This window comes from Myotis brandtii, unplaced genomic scaffold (genome assembly GCF_000412655.1).
Source record: "Myotis brandtii unplaced genomic scaffold, ASM41265v1 scaffold656, whole genome shotgun sequence".
NCBI classification, from domain to species: domain Eukaryota; kingdom Metazoa; phylum Chordata; class Mammalia; order Chiroptera; family Vespertilionidae; genus Myotis; species Myotis brandtii.
This window is the reverse complement of record NW_005370548.1, coordinates 1483380-1501120: the sequence shown is the minus strand read 5'-3', so window position 1 is coordinate 1501120 and position 17741 is coordinate 1483380. Positions and strand designations below refer to the sequence as shown.

Here is a 17741-nt window from a genome sequence, read left to right as displayed (position 1 = left end):
AGGCGGTGTCTGCCCCGCTGGGCGCCCACTTCGGGCCGGGCTTCGGGAAGATTCTCCTGGACAACGTGCACTGCAGCGGTGAGGAGAGCCACCTGGCCCTGTGCGCCCACGACACCTGGTTCACGCACGGCTGTGGCCACGAGGACGACGCCGGGGCCGTCTGCTCGGGTGAGGGGTCGTGTGCTCTCTCTGGGACTCGTGGGCGGAAGGGGCTCTGACAGGAAGTGGGAAGTGAGCCGGGGCCTCCTGTGGGGGCTGATGGTTCCCTCTCCACACTCGCAGGTCCTCTAGCAGCAGACGCCTTCCCGCCAGGTGAGACCCATGGGCTGTTTCTAGGCCCCGTGCTACCTCTAGTTCTGCCCGGCTAATACTTTCGGTAGAAATGGAATGAAAACGACCCTATCGAATGGAGCTTGGCGCAGTTTACAGGGGCTGGTTTGATTGGTCTATTTGACTTGAAGTCCAACCGGCTTTCCCAGTCTCTGTGTCTGCCCGCCATCACATAGAGGGCTCAGAGCTCAGATCTGTGGTGCTGACCTTGGCCTCCTGCTCTCGGGAAACCTGCTCACCCTGGCCTGACAGCCCCTCTGCGGGGCGGCTGCCTGCGGAGAGGTCCCAGGCTCCGCTTAGGGTGTGGCCTGGAGGAGAGCGCAACACTGATGAGTAACATCAGCAAAAGAGGGTTTGGAAATCAGCTAGCAGGACACAATGCCCAGGTGCAGGAACCTCCCCAGATCAGAACTGGATTACCGGGCAAGACAGGACTCTTCTGGGGCCATTGAAGGACTATAATTAATAGGCACTGGCTTTAGGATATAGTTTTCTGTGACTATGCCCATCAATCATCACAAATCACTTATTTGAGAGAAAATTGCCATTTATGTCCCAGAGTGATTAGATCAGAAAATCATCTGTCTTGAATCTGTGAGGCCTGATTTTTTTTAACAGACAGTGAAACAACACCAGTTGAAAAATTATAGTTATGCAATCTTAAAGTAACTTTGCCACTAGAAGAAACCATGGGGCTATTCCAATCCTTTCCTTTTTATCCTAACGCAGTGGGTTTTGAACGTTATTTTTCATCAGAATTACCCTGTGGGCTTATTAAAAGCGCACACTGCTGGGCCCCTCCCAGAGTTTCTAGTTCAGTAGGCCCAGAGTGGGGTGTAAGATTTGCATTTCCAACAAGTCCAGATGCTTATACTATGGTAGGGAACCACACCTTGAAAACCACTGTCTTAAAACAAAGAGGAACTTTTTTTATAATCCTGATAAGCAGAAGCAGAATTACCATCATCTTCATCATCGCCATCTTTGCCACTGTCAGCATTGTCATCATCATCATCTTCATCACCACTGTCACCATCATCATCACCATTATCATCATCATTACCACTATCATCACCATCATCACCATTGTCATCATCATCACCACTGTCATCATCATCACCATCACCATTGTTATCATCATCATCAATATCACCATCATCACCACTATCATCATCAACATCACCAATACCATCATCATCACCACTGTCACCATCATCTCCACCACTGTCATCATCATCATTACCATCATCACCATCACCACCATCATCATCATCACTACTGTCATCATCATCATCACCATTATCACCATCATTACCACTGTCATCATCAACATCATCATTGTCATCACCACGCATCACCATTATCATCATCACCACTGTCATCATCAACATCACCATTATCACCACTGTCATCATCACCATTGTCATCATTACCATTGTCAGCAGCAGCATCACCATTATCATCATCACCACTGTCATCATCAACATCACCATTATCACCACTGTCATCATCACCATTGTCATCATTACCATTGTCAGCAGCAGCATCACCATTATCATCATCATCACCATTACCATCATCTTCACCATTATCATCATCATCATTACCATTGTCATCCTTATCATCACCACCATTGTCATCATCACCATCGTCATCATCATCATCACCATTATCATCATCATCATTACCATTGTCATCCTTATCATCATCACCACTGTCATCATCATCACCACCATTGTCATCATCACTACCATTGTCATCCTTATCATCATCACCATTATCATTATCACCATTGTCATCATCACCACTGTCATCATCATCTCCACCACTGTCATACTCATCATCACCATTATCACCATCATCACCACTGTCATCATCATCATCACCATTGTCATCACCAATGTCATCATCATCATTGTCAGCAGCAGCATCACCATCATCATCATCACCACTGCCATCATCATCACCATTATCACCATCATCACCACTGTCATCATCATCATCACCATTGTCATCACCAATGTCATCATCATCATTGTCAGCAGCAGCATCACCATCATCATCATCACCACTGCCATCATCATCACCATTATCACCATCATCACCACTGTCATCATCATCATCACCATTGTCATCACCAATGTCATCATCATCATTGTCAGCAGCAGCATCACCATCATCATCATCACCACTGCCATCATCATCACCATTATCACCATCATCACCACTGTCATCATCATCATCACCATTGTCATCACCAATGTCATCATCATCATTGTCAGCAGCAGCATCACCATCATCATCATCACCACTGCCATCATCATCACCATTATCACCATCATCATCATCACTACTGTCATCATTGTCATCACCATTATCATCATCATCACCACTGTCATCATCATCACCATTATCACCATCATCACCACTGTCATCATCATCATTACCATCATCACCATCACCACCATCATCATCACCATTATCACCATTATCACCACTGTCATTATCATCATCACCATTGTCAGCAGCAGCATCACCATCATCATCATCACCACTGTCATCATCATCATTACCATCATCACCATCACCACCATCATCATCACCATTATCACCATTATCACCACTGTCATTATCATCATCACCATTGTCAGCAGCAGCATCACCATTATCATCATCACCATTGTTATCATCACCACTGTTATCATCACCACCATTGTCATCATCACCGTCATCATCATCATCATCATCATCATCCTCATCATTACCATTGTCATCATCATCATTGTCATTATCACCATTGTCATCATCACCACTGTCACCATCAACATTAACATTGTCTTCATCACCATTGTCATCATCACCACTGTCATCATCACCACCACCATTGTCATCACCGTCATCATCATCACCATTATCATCATTACCATTGTCATCATTATCATCATCACCACTGTCATCATCACCATTGTCATCACCACTGTCATCATCATCACCACTGTCATCATCAACATCACCATTATCACCACTGCTATCATCACCATTACCATTGTCAGCAGCAGCATCACCATTATCATCATCATCACCATTGTTATCATCACCACTGTTAGCATCACCACCATTGTCATCATCACCATCATCATCATCATCCTCATCATTACCATTGTCATCATCATTGTCATCACCATTGTCATCCATCATCATCTCCACCACTGTCATCACCATCATCACCATTGTCATCACCATCATCACCATTGTCATCACCATCATCACCATTGTCATCACCATCATCACCATTGTCATCACCATCATCACCATTGTCATCACCATCATCACCATTGTCATCACCATCATCACCATTGTCATCACCATCATCACCATTGTCATCACCATCATCACCATTGTCATCACCATTATCACCATCATCATCATCATCACCATTGTCATCACCACTATCATCGTCACCATTGTCAGCATCATCATCACCACTATCATCATCATCTCCACCACTGTCATCACCATCATTGTCATCACCATTGCCATCATCACCATTGTCATCATCACCACCATTGTCATCATTACCTTTGTTAACATCACCATTATCACCATCATCCTCATCACCATTGTCATCACCATTATCACCATCATCACCACTGTCACCATCAACATTAACATTGTCTTCATCACCATTGTCATCATCATCATCACTACTGTCATCATCACCACCACCATTGTCATCACCATCATCGTCATCACCATTATCATCATTACCATTGTCATCATTATCATCATCACCACTGTCACCATCAACATTAACATTGTCTTCATCACCATTGTCATCACCATCATCGTCATCACCATTATCATCATCATCACCTCTGTCACCATCATCAACATCCCCATTGTTATCATCATCACCACTGTCACCATCAACATTAACATTGTCTTCATCACCATTGTCATCACCATCATCGTCATCACCATTATCATCATCATCACCTCTGTCACCATCATCAACATCCCCATTGTTATCATCATCACCACTGTCACCATCAACATTAACATTGTCTTCATCACCATTGTCATCACCATCATCGTCATCACCATTATCACCATCATCATCATCATTACTACTGTCATCATCATCATCACCATTATCACCATCATCATCACCACTGTCACCATCATCAACATCCCCATTGTTATCATCATCACCATTATCATCATCATCACCACTGTCACCATCATCAACATTACCATTGTTATCATCATCACCACTGTCATCTCCATTGTCATCATCACCATCACCACCGTCATCATCATCTCCACCACTGTCACCATCATCAATGCCATCATTATCAGCAGCATTGTTACCAGCAGCAGCACTGTTATCAGCAGAAACTAGTTTACCTGGTAAGTTAAACTTTGTACTTGTGAATCACTTTCTTGGCTATTTTTAGTTTGTGTGTTTTTGTGGTTATGTATATAGAGAGCTAAGCACTCAAACAAGAATATTTTAGGTAAATTATTAAGATATCTGCCAACATCTGGTATTATGCAGACAGACAGGTCTCTGTGGAGGAATTAATTTTCCATTTACAGCTAAGAGGCTGAGGTTGCATCCATGGCCTTCTCTTCACCTGGCCCAGATCAGGACACTGGCGTTCAGGTGCATGTGGCAGAATAAGAATTAGATTCCAGAATTGAATAATCATGTCTTTTGGCTGGAAGGTCACGACGCTCTTTAGAACTTTCTCATATTATTCTTCCCATTCAATGCATATTTATTGAATACATTCCAGCATTATCAGTTTGTAGATGCTGCTTTCATTTCCTTCAGCTTCCTCAAATATGATGTTCTTAAGTTTCCTATTTTTTAAAGATTTATTTCTACTGGGCCAAGAATTCAAGGGTCCCTTTACCATGAACATAATATAGATGAATAAAAAGTTAAGCAGTCTTGTTTGATGGTGCTGATGGTGACTTCCTTAGATGAATTGAAAGAAAACCGAAAGCTTCAGAGCGTCTTGTAATGCAATGTCCACTTGTTCTTTCCCCACTGCGGACAGTGACCCACTCTGTTGTTCTTTCTAGGGGATGACTTCTCCGAGCCTTCACTGACCACAGCCCCGGAGGCCCGGACACCTCCACCTGCAGGTATGGGAACCAGTTCCTGAGTCCATACGACCTCCCTGTCCTCTTCTAATTCCAAATTCCCAGAAAATCTGGCCTGATTCAGCACAGGGCCTGGTTCCTCTGAAGTCAGACGTACACTCGAGTTGACTGGGCAGCCTCAGTCATGGGGCACATGGCACTGGCCCTGTGCCCCCTCCTGGCTTCGGGTAGGACAGGTCATCTAAGAAAGGGATATGGGTAAAGAAGACATGTACGAGTTATCTCTTGTCACGTAAAACCACCCCAAACACAGTGGCTTAGGACAGCACCATTTGTAATAGCCCGTGAGTCTGGGGGTCAGCTGGGCTGCCTTGCAGATCTGGGGTAGGCTTGGCTGGTGTTGGCTGATCTCGGCGGGGCTCCCACATGCATTTCAGGTTAGCTGGCAGGTCGGTGGAAGACCGTCTGGCCTAGGATGGCCTCCCTCACAGGCCTTACATTTCCATAGCTGTTATCTGAGGTGACAGAGGTGACAAGGTCATGTGTCTTTCATCTCCCAGCCCCCTGGCTCAGGCTTATTCTCATGATTGTCCCAAAGTTTCCATGGAGCCCAGGGGAGCCTGTCACCCCTCTCAGACTCAGCTCAGCATGGCTTTTGGTGGGACAGGTTATATGCATCATTAGTCCTGCTACATTCTATTGGCAAAGCGAGTCACGAGCCAACAGCCCAGAGTGAAGGCGTAGGAAATGAGAGGGGAGCTGCAATGTCGCATCGTGCAGAGCAAAGCTATGAGGAAGAGAAAAACTGGGGCCGCTGGTGTGAAGGACCGACCCCCGGCGAGCTGTCTTCAACGGGGTGAGGGAGAGGAGGGTGTTAGGGCTCCTTCGAGCGTGGATCTCTCCTGGCAGCCGGAAGGGTGTGAGTTGCAAAGTCATGGAATGCAAGGAAGGCTAGGCCGGGTAGAAGCCAGTCCAGCCATCAACAGGCAAAGGGCGCTGTTCTCACCCCGTGTCCCCTACTCTTCCCAGGAGGCTGGGCCCCCATGAGGCTGGTGGGCAGCCGGGGGAGCTGCGCGGGCCGCGTGGAACTCTTCTACCAGGGCATCTGGGGGACCGTGTGCGACGACCTCTGGGACCTGCCACAAGCCAACGTCGTCTGCAGGCAGCTGGGGTGTGGCCGGGCCGTTTCAGCGCCCGGCGAGGCCCACTTTGGGGAAGGTTCTGGCAAGATCCTGCTGGACGACGTGCGCTGCAGGGGCGACGAGGGGCGCCTGGAGGAGTGTGCCCACCTCGGCTGGCTCTCCCACAACTGCGGGCACGGGGAAGACGCGGGCGTGGTCTGCTCAGGTAACCCCGCCCCTGCCAGGCCGAGTGGCTTGGGATCCTCCCAGGCAGAACCTACAAAAGACAGGGTAAGAACTCACACAGCCACTCTCATCTCTGCCTACAGATGCTGCACACACGGCGGGCACGCCACCAGGTAGGGAGGGCGCTGGCGCCAAGGGCAGCGTGCCCACCCCTCGGGGCAGAGGCTCTGCTGGAATTGGGTGTCCCTTACTCTCCTGTGGGGTTGGGGGGGCCTAGCCCAGAGCCCCTGAATGTCCGTGGTGAGGTGGAGCGTACCTTAGGCTCACGTCCGCCTCTCCTCCACTCCACTGCGCACACCACACGCAGGCAGCAGGCTCTAACTCTCGGCTCCCGCACAGCAGGCATAGCCCGTCATTCTGAGGGCACGAGGGGACGGCAATGAGACTCGGGTAGGGGGTTAAGATCAGAGAGGCAGAGCCCGGCCCACCTGGCTCCGTGGTTGAGCGCCCACCTATGAACCAGGAGGTCAGGGTTCGATTCCCGGTCAGGGCACAGGCCCAGGTTGCGGGCTTGATCCCCAATGTGGGCGTGCAGGAGGCAGCCCATCCATAATTCTCTCTCATCATTGATGTTTCTCTCTCTCTCCTGCTCTCTTCCTCTCTGACATCAATAATAATTTTTAAACAAAGACTTGAGAGGCAGTTAAGGACACTTCCCGCCCAGGGGCAGGTGGCTGGTGGGAAAGACCTGGCCAAGGTCAGGCACCCCCATTCCGTCCCCCTCTCCTCGCCTCTGCCTCGCCCGGTACAGCCCGGCCCCACGGAGCTCCGTGCTCTGGTTCCCCCACTGCTCTCCGCGCCGGCACCCAGAGATGCCAGGTGCCAGCTCTCCTTCACCAAACCCGTCCCTGCGCCCGCCTTCAGCCAGCTCCGCTCGGTGTCGCGCGTCAGGCTAAGGGGACGAGGTCTAGCGACCCTCAGTCCCGCCCTCGGGGTGGTCGGCTCTAGCAGGCAGGGTGGCCTGGTCCTGGGAGAGAATCTCCAGTGGGAAGTTCTGGGCCAGCTGCCGCTGGTCGGAGAGGCGTCGGGGCGGGAAGGAGGGTCCGAGCATCCTTGGTCCCGGCTCCTGGCCCCTGAGCAGCAGGTGGAAGGGAGCAGCGCATCGGTGCCTCTTGCTGTTCGTCCATCGAAGCCGCGTAGCTCCAGACCCCAGGGTCCCTGGAATTGGCGACAGGAGCCAGCATCTCGCATCTTTCATTTTCTTAAACCCGATTTAAACATAGCTCATTTGTGTGTGTGAGGAGGGAAGGCTGCGCCAGTGTCGGGGGAGGTTCTAAACCGGTGCCTCTTCCCTCCCCACACCAGCATCTGTCCCGGCGCTGGCTCACCCCCAGACGGGCTCCGTGGCTCTGGGAGGGGCCCAGGTAGCGTGGGCCTCATGCCCGCTGACAGTCCATGTGCCCTTGGTGTTTGACAGGTCGCCCGTCGGCTGCCATGGCAGGGACGGCCACTGCAGGTGAGACCTTGGGTGTGAATGGTCTGAATTTGGAAAGAAAAGATGAAATGTGTGAACTATAACATGAGTGAACTGAATGATGGAGAGTGGAGATCCTGAAACCCTCTCCTGCCTTTAGAGAAACCTCGGTGCGGCGGCGTCATCACTAACTCGTCAGGCGCCGTGAGGAACCCGCCACGGAGTGACATGCACGACAACGTGACCTGCGTGTGGGAGATCCGGGCCAACGCATCCGACCACGTGCTGCTGGCCTTTCCCTACCTGAAGTAGGTCCCGGCGTCACCGAAGCCGCAGCGCGGCCTAAAATGCCAACATGGACTTCCCTGGTTGGTTCCCACAACTAAGTCTCCTCCGTGTCTCTAAGTTTTAGTCCAAAATAATCAAAAATAATGAGAGTCCCAGGTACCTCCCCCAGCTTCCCCTATCGGTGGCCTCTTAATGTAACTGCAGAGCAATATCAGAAGCATGAACTTGACGTGAGTACAACACTGTTAGCTCGACTACAGACCTCTTATTCAGTGGTCACCATTTTCACATGCATGTGTACGCACGTGTGTTCATGTGTGTGTGCACGTTGTATGTGTGCACATGTCTGTGTGTGCACGCATGTGTACATGTGTATGTGTGTGTGACAGAGGCGAAGATTAAGACACAGAGTGCCTGTATTTCAGCCTCTGGTTAAAGATGCAGATTCCAGGGGACCCAAACCTCAGAAATGAGAAATTTTCCGATTTTAATGTCGTAGTCAAGGTTGACGTCCTTCACAGATCGATGTCTTAAGCAGACTGCCCCCCAGAAGCAACTTAAATTGTTTATTACCCTTGAATTTGCTTAACCAAAATATGAGTTGGGAAGGAGGCTCAGGGGCCGAGGCATGGACACGGGTTTCTGACGAGAGCACCAGAGGCATCTGGACAAAGCTTGACAACGGGGAGCAGCTGACCAGTCAGATCGCTCCCACAAGGCGAGCTGGGCGGGGTGGGACCTCCCTCCCTCCAGGCTCATAAATGGCTGGACTGGACCTGGGAGCCGTGTCTACGCAGGCAGACCCAGCAGCCTCTGCCCGCGTCTGCCCAGCAGATCCATGGCCTTGGTTCGCCCAGCCCTGCCCTGGGCCCGGGGCTTCGAGGCACCGCGTCCTCAGGGCACACCTAGAGCTTCGGCCGCCTCTCTCCAGTCCCAGTTAAAGCCCCACTCCTCCTTAAGGGAAAAGTGAGATAAAAGGAATGCATCCTTCATTTGAAGGCCAGCGTTTCATCCATCTGCGGCCTCTTTAGAGTCACAACATAAGGGCCTGCCTCCCAGCACACCCACAGGGCTGCCGCCAGGGGCCTGAGGCGCCATCCGCTTCCTTGCAGCCTGGACTGCACCAACGAATACTTTGACATCCTGGACGGCCCCCCGTCCTCAGCCACGTCCCTGGGGAGGACCTGCTCTGGCTTCTACCTCACCTACGAGTCCTCCTCCAGCTCCATGACCCTCAAGTACTTCCGGAGCTCCAACAAGATCGGGAAGGTCTTCATTGCGTATTATTACTCCGAAGCCAAAGGTAAGAGGTGGTAAGCGCGAGCGCCGGGAGCGGGCCTGTCCGCCTGGGGAGCAGTGACTGTCCCATCGCTGCGCTGGGACCTTGGGCGGCAGACTCGGCCTCTGCGCCCCCCCACCCCCCCAGAATGGGGATGATCAGATGACCCCACTTCCAGGCCTGTTGTGTGGGGACTGACGCAGGTAAGGCACTTGTTATGGGGCGTCATGAGTGCTCGGTGATTGGCAGCTACCTGGTGGCCGTTCAGTCTCCTCGCAGGCTCACCGGAAGCCATTTCTGAGTCCCTCTGGGTCCCGCCCCGGGCGGGCGTGTTAGGACCTGCAGGGGGGTGTGGCCCCAGCCCGGGAGACAGAGGGCCTTCAAGACCAGCACGGGCAACACAATTAGACGGCAAGTAGGATACAGTACATTCAGGCCAGCAAATAGAATGGGCTAAGTTAGTGTGTGCGTGCGTCTCAGGCAGGGCACCAGGAGAGAGAGAGGCCGGTGTCGGCTCCAGCAACGTGTTCAGGAAAATACAGAGAACAGCCTGAGGGTTGTCTTTATTTATTTTTAATATTTTTATTGATGTCAGAGAGGAAGGGAGAGGGAGAGAGAGATAGAAACATCAATGATGAGAGAGATTTATTGATCAGCTGCCTCCTCGCCCCCTACTACTGGGGATGGAGCCTGCAACCCGGGCACATGCCCTGACCGGGAATCAAACCGTGACCTCCTGGTTCATAGCTCGACGCTCAGCCACTGAGCCACGTCGGCCGGGCTTAGGTTTGTCTTTAAACCTGATGAGGCTGTGAGCAGAGAAGCAGGAGGGCCAGCAGGTGAGAGGCCGCGGGAGCACAGGTGGAATGGGCGAGGCGTGGTGCGGAGGCCGCCAGGGGCTGGACCGAGGGTCCTGATGAACCGCATGTGCCGAGGTTGGGGGGTGGCAGCAGCCGTGATCGGAGGAACAGCTGGCGTCGACCGGACGCCTCTTTTGAGCCGGGCAACACCCTGAGCACTTTGCGTGTGCTGCCTCCTCCGATCCTCACGCAAACCCCTGGTTCTTCCCCTTTGACAGGAGAGGAAACCGAGGCTGGAGAGGGTCAGTCATGCCCCGCGGCCTCCCAGCGATGGGCCCTGCACTAGTGACCCCTGGGAGGGGCTGAGCTCAGGGACGGTCTTTCAGCCTCCACCTCGGCCGACACGCCGCTCAACACAGCCTCCTGCTAGCAAGCGCCCGGCTCCCCGCCGAGCTGGCCTGGGAGCTGCTCTGTGTCACAAGTAGATCAGGGAAGTCGCCGCAATTGACGTGACACGGTTGCTGATTGACGGTTTAATTTTAGAGAGAGACACACTTGTTGGTCCGTTTATTCGTGCGCTCATGCTGACTCCTGTCTGTGCCCTGGCCGGGGTCTCACCTGTGACCTTGGCGTGTCGGGATGGCGCTCTCACCACGGAGCGGCCGGCCAGGGCGACATTGGACGGTTATTGATGATGGTTTCCTTGTGTTTGCAGAGCCGGTTGCACAGACCCCCCAGCTCATCGGTGAGTCCTGTCTACTGTTGTTACTTAACCTTTGCTCCTAGTTCCGAGTCTGCCTCTGTCCCCACCCCTGGCGCAGTTACTGTCATAATCCGATTCCTTTCACTCATATCTGCTAATCGCCTGCACATAGCTACCACAGCTGAGAGGTCTGTCCACACGCATTTGCACACGTATGATGCTCACTCACAGTGGAACAAGGCTACACATATCGACCACCGGGTCCCTGCATGTTGACCGTCCTTGATTTGGTTTCCTGTCAAAAGCAGTGAAACACACCTCACCAGACACTCCACGTTAGGGAAAGTGGAGACCACAACAGAAGCAGCAGCACCGATTGTGGGTGCCTCCAGCACAGAACGGCGCGATTTAACTGTCATATGTCCAGGGACGGGGCAGGAAAAGGGAGGATTACTGCTGTTGGATCCCACACATCTGAGAAACATCAAGACCCCCATGTAAAGAAAGTTCGATCTCAGAGGTTACTTCTTTTTAAAAAATACATTTATTATTGATTTGAGAGAGGAAGGGAGAGGGGGAGAGAGAGAAACATCAATAATGAGAGAGAGTCACCAATTGGCTGCCCCCTGCACGCCCCACACTGAGGACTGAGCCCACAACCCGGGCCTGTGCCCTGACTGGGAATCGAACCCTGACCTCCTGGTTCAAAGGTGGACGCTCACCCACTGAGCCAGGCCGGCCGGGTGGAGGTCACTTCTTGTAGAGAAGACAGGGAGAGTGACTCTGCCGGCATCTGGCATGGAGAGCTGTCTCGGAATGCTGCCTTCTTGTCTCGTCCACGTTCTCCCTTTTTATTTAAGGAGGTTTTCTTGTATCCACAGCCATCCCAGCAGCAACACCCACGATGGTGACAACAAGGCCAGGTAAGCCCTGAGTGCACCCACCCGTGACCAGGTGCCTTTCCTCCCGGTTCCCGCCTTTGTACCTGCTTCCTGGGCAGAAACTGGACCAACTGCACGTGGTTCGTCTATTTGCAAATGGGCCAGGTGACTGTTTTCAAACTCTGCAGGGCCGTTCAAAACCACTGGCCACGTTTAGCTCTCGCATCCAGGGGGAGCAGAGTTCGTTTTTTCAGAGCCTTTCGAAGTCTTCAAACCCTGAGCGGGTTCCCGGCCTTCTAGGGGGATCCTATCTTCCCTTTCTGTGGCCACGTGTGGTCATAGTTGACACACCTCCACGTCACTAGTGACATTCTAAGGGGAACGGAGCGTCAGACATCCTGGAGGCAGTGAGACAGAGCAGCAGGGAAGACAGAAAAGCAGTGACCTTTGGAATGAGACCTGCATTTAGATCTATTACTTACCAGGCGTGAGATTGGGGGCGAGCCACTTCGCCTCAACTATCAGTTTCCTCGTAGATAAAGTCGGTAAATGATGTTCTTCCTGAGTTACTACAAAGGTGAACACACACACACACACACGCACGCACACGCACGTGCATGAACACGCGCACACACGCACATGCACACACACACGCACATGAACACACACGCGCGCGCACGCACACGCACACGCACGCGCATGAATACACACACACAGCACCTCACAAAACCACAGATCACAGTGCACATTGTTCATAACATTCTTCTGCATTTACCCCGAGTGGCCCAATAACTTCAGTTAGTAGACAGTTTTAAAATATGTTTTTATTGATTTCAGAGAGAAAGGGAGAGGGAGAGAGAGATAGAAACATCAACAATGAGAGAGAATCATGGATCGGCTGCCTCCTGCACTCCCCACACTGGGGATCGAGCCTGCAACCCGGGCCTGTGCCCCAACCAGGAATGGAACTGTGACCTCCGGGTTATAGGTCGATGCTCAGCTGCTGAGCCACGCTGGCCGGGCTGGGCTAAGTGGCATTTGACAATCCTAATGATTTATCAAACCCGGGAGGTTGACCAGTTGACTGACCTCTTGCCAAGTCCTCCATCCCTGGTGGTGGTGCAGGGCCAGGAGCCCAACCAGCTCATGGGGAGTGTGCAGCATCCCCGATGGCAGTTGTCACCAGGTCTCTGTCCACAGGGGACTGGCCGGAGCTGCGGCTGGCGGGCGGCTCCGGCCCATGCTCGGGGCGCGTGGAGGTCCTCCATCAGGGGGCCTGGGGCACCGTGTGTGACGACCTGTGGGACCTGAACGAGGCTGAGGTTGTGTGCCGGCAGTTGGGCTGCGGCAAGGCCGTCGCTGCCCTGGGGAAGGCCCACTTCGGCCCGGGCTCCGGGGAGATCCTCCTGGACAACATCCAGTGCTCGGGGGCGGAGCGCCACCTGGGCCAATGCGTGCACTCGGGCTGGGCGGAGCACAACTGCAGCCACCATGAGGATGCCGGCGTCACCTGCTCTGGTAGCCCCTCCCCTCTCAGACAATCCTTTCAGGTGTTGTAGGTGAAGGCATGTGAAACCATGCATCCCAGATAGAATGTCATCCATCCCTCCATCCCTCTATCCCTTCATCCCTCCATTCATCCATCCATCTTCCCTTCATCCCTCCCTCCATCCCTTCATCCCTCCATCCCTTCATCCCTCCATCCATCCATCCATCCATCCTTCCATCCCTCCATCCATCCATCCATCTTCCCTTCATCCCTCCCTCCATCCCTCCATCCATCCATCCATCCCTTCATCCATCCATCCATCCCTCCATCCCTCCATCCCTTCATCCATCCATCCATCCATCCATCCATCCTTCCATCCCTCCATCCATCCTTCCATCCCTCCATCTCCTCCCTCCATCCCTCCATTCCTCCCTCCATTTCTCCATCCCTCCCTCCATTTCTCCATCCCTCCCTCCATCCCTCCCTCCATCCCTCCATCCATCTATCCATCCATCCATCCTTCCATCCCTCCCTCCATCCCTCCATCCATCCCTCCCTCCATCCATCCATCCCTCCATCCCTCCATTCATCCATCCATCCATCCATCCGTCCATCCTTCCGTCCCTCCATCCATCCTTCCCTCCCTCCTTCCCTCCATCCCTCCATCCATATGCTCATTCTTTCATCACACAATCCTCAAGCTTCTCCCTGGCCCTGGGCTCAGACACACACCTTGCCAAGGGGGGGGGGGGGGGGGGGGGGGGCGTCTCGAATGTTCGAGTGCACCTGCCCCACCAGGGCATGGCAATGCAGGATGCAGGATCCTGACCCTGGAGGTGATGACTAACTCGGTTTGAGAAGGGGCTCTGGAGTCTGCATTTTAACACATATCCCAGGTGATTCATGATTAGAGGAGACAGGCAATCCAGCCCTGAGTCCCCTGCCCGCCGAGACCAAGGACCCTGCCAGAGGAGGCTGGACTGGCCAGGGGCAGGTCTGGTGTTCTGGTCTCCGAAAGACCATGGTCCCTTCCCCTTTGTCCCCCACCCATGCCCGTCCCCCATGTCCTCCACGCTTCGGATTCACTAATGAGAGAGACCTCTTCTCATTACGCTCCCAGATGCAGAAGACCTGCCTCCTCCCACACCTCCAGGTATGTCCATGTCTTTCTAGTCCAAGCAACTTTGATAATAATAATAATAATAATAATGATAATAATAATAATATCAAATTCGGATGAATGTTGAGAACCACACACTGCTCTGAGCTCTTTGCATTTATAACTCATTTAATCCCCACAGCAACCCTTGAGGTAAGGACTTTGATTATTCCCATTTTTCAGATAGGTACATTGAGACAAGAAAGTTAGTAATGTACCCAGGACTCGCCAGTGGATTTGAACTCAAGCTGTTGCTCTCTTGGGCACCAATCTCATTGAACACACTGCCCATCAGCCCCTGCTACACAAAGACCAGACAAAACCGGAGCAGAGAGGGAGCGACGTTTTGCTCAGATTACTGGTTGCCCCCAGGACAATCCTGCAAAAAGGGATTCGCTATTGTATTTCACAGAAGAGAAGTTTGAGGCTCGGAAAGGTTAAGTAACTTTCCCGAGATCACTCAGGAATTTAATGGTGGAACCAGCCTGACCCCTACGTACACGCTCTTGGGGACCTTGTGACTTCCGCCTGTTTTCACAGACCTTATAACTTACTGATTGAATGATATTCGTGTGTAATAAAAACCAAAGTTTAGCCCGGCCAGTGTGGCTTAGCGGTTGAGTGTCAGGGCACATGCCCGGGTTGTGCGCTTGATCCCCAGTAGAGGGCGTGCAGGAGGCAGCCAATTCATGATTCTCTCTCATCATTGATGTTTCTCTCTCTCTCTCCCTTTCCCTTCCTCTCTGAAATAAATTTAAAAAGTAAAAAATAAAGCATCCACATGTTAAATAGTCAACATTTGGAAAACACACACACAAAGGTGAGAAAAGCCAGGCCCGCACATGCGGTGTGAATCCTGAGGGGGCGCTGGAGGTGAAAGAGGAGGCACTTCATTTCATTGCAAGGACAGTCTGGGCCGCTGGGCCGCAGGCATCCTGCCGGGTCTGCGTGAGTGAGTTCACCTCCTCTTCCCGGCTGAGGACTGGGGCGACCGGAAGCTGCCGGAGCAGCGGAGCTGGAAGGGTCGAGCTCCGTCTCCTGCTCTTTGAAGGCGCCCGCTGTGCCCACAGAGCCTCAGACAACACACGCAGGTCACCAGTCACTGGCGTGTTCCGGGCGCTCCTGGGGACGCGGCTTCATGTCGTGACTGAGGGGGTAGGGCTGTCTGATGTCAAAGGGCCCAGGTGAGGGTCAAGGGCACAGACATGCAAATGCACGTTTGCCTGTGGTTCTCTCGTGTCATGTAACTCAGCTCAGCTTGAACGTCCGTGGGTGACAGGGATGGAGGAGCCCGTGTGGGGAGAGAGGAGCCGTCTGTCATCACAGTTATCACCCCTTGTTTTCCTTCTAGGTGGTTCCACGGCGTCTCAGGATCACATAACAGGTAATCGCTCGTTTACATTGAAATGGAAACTCCATCTGACTCATCAGAATGAGACCCAAAGGACGCGCCTTCCCAGGAGGCCTTTGGGCTGAAGGTCTGGGCAGAAGGCCTCGTGTGTGCCCACCAGGGGGCACTGCTGCCCACGGCACCCACCGGGGGTGGGGCCAGGTCATTGCCGTTACACAGGTGTCCCCTGTTGTTGCAGGAGGAAGTCGCTCCTGCGGAGGGGTGCTGACCAGGCTCCCCGGCTCGTTTTCCAGCCCCCGGTACCCGGAGAACTACCCAACCGACACCCAGTGCGTCTGGGAGGTCCACGTGGATAAAACATCCCGCATCAAACTCATGATTCCGAGCCTGAAGTAAGGACACAGCCTTGAACACGCCTGTGACCCAGGCGTGACCACCAGCCTCGCTCGTTCCTCAAAGGGAACAAGAGCGCTGGTCACGTCTGAGAAAGGGAGTCGATATGTCACATGTCCGTGCGCAATGTAAACCATGACCCCGACGAGGAATCCCGGGACTGTCCTACTGTGTGCGCTTTCCGGTCAGGGCGGCCCCAGCGAGGTGCTAACTCTCCGCTTTGCCCCCACCCCAGCCTGGAAGACATCCCGGGGTGCCCCTTCGACTCGGTGGAGATCTTCGACGGGCCCAGGATCGCCTCGCTCTCCCTGGGCCGGTTCTGCGCCCCGGGAGCTCTGCTGGTCTTCTCCTCCTCCGACGTCATGACCGTGGTCTTCCGGAGCGACTTTGTGGTCACCAACGCCGGCTTCTACGCTCTGTTCGACGTGATTCCGCCGGATGAGGGTGAGCCAGGTAGGAGGCCCCGGTAGTTCTGAAAAGACAGGACAGCCCTGGCCGTTTGGGCTCAGGGGTTGATTCTAGTCAAGGGGTTCAAGGGCACGAACCCCGGTTGCAGACTCCATCCCCAGCCCCTACAGGAGGCAACCAATCGATGTTTCTCTCTCTGTCTCTCCCCCTCCCTTCCACTCTGTCTAGAAATCAATGGGAGACATATCCTCAGGTGAGGATTTAAAAAAAAAAGACAGAACAGTTTTCTAATTGGAGGGACTTCCCTATCAGCAGATGCCTGGGATGCAGTTTTGTTTAAGAATTAAAGGAATTTTTAAAATATATATTTATTGACTTCAGAGCAGAAGGCAGAGGGAGAGAGAGAGAAACATGAATGATGAGAGAGAATCATGGATCGGCTGCCTCCTGCACACCTCCTACTGGGGATCGAGCCTGCAACCCGGGCCTGTGCCCTGACCAGGAGTCAAGCCGTGACCTCCTGGTTCCTAGGTCAACAACCACTGAGCCACACCAGCCGGGCCTGGGGTTCAGTGTTAGAAGACGCTCAGCCTTAGTCCCAGGGCTCTGCCCTGCCGCCGCTGGCTTTCCCACCAAGAGTGCCAGCTGGGCAGGTGAAGCGAGAGGACCATGCACAGCCTGTGTGTGAAGGCGGCTGCGCCTCCTCCCTGACCAGCGGGGGCTGGAGGCGCTGTCCCCGCACCCTCGCTGCCCCGGGCGGAGGCTGG

The 17741-nt window shown here is 52.9% G+C and overlaps 1 protein-coding gene across 1 annotated transcript in view; it reads left to right on the top strand.

Annotated features, from left to right (window-relative positions):
* Nucleotides 1-17741, top strand: part of DMBT1 (deleted in malignant brain tumors 1) — a 64068-nt gene that overhangs the window by 41730 nt on the left and 4597 nt on the right. Inside the window, exons 15-27 of the mRNA XM_014528854.1 lie at nt 1-168; nt 283-312; nt 5422-5484; nt 6472-6789; nt 6893-6922; nt 8227-8265; nt 8384-8531; nt 9624-9814; nt 13375-13692; nt 14784-14816; nt 16174-16206; nt 16412-16565; nt 16802-17019. The exon at nt 1-168 is cut by the window's left edge and continues 2 nt beyond it. Coding sequence (XP_014384340.1) covers nt 1-168; nt 283-312; nt 5422-5484; nt 6472-6789; nt 6893-6922; nt 8227-8265; nt 8384-8531; nt 9624-9814; nt 13375-13692; nt 14784-14816; nt 16174-16206; nt 16412-16565; nt 16802-17019 — 1743 coding nt within the window. The remainder of the gene's footprint in view (nt 169-282; nt 313-5421; nt 5485-6471; nt 6790-6892; nt 6923-8226; nt 8266-8383; nt 8532-9623; nt 9815-13374; nt 13693-14783; nt 14817-16173; nt 16207-16411; nt 16566-16801; nt 17020-17741) is intronic.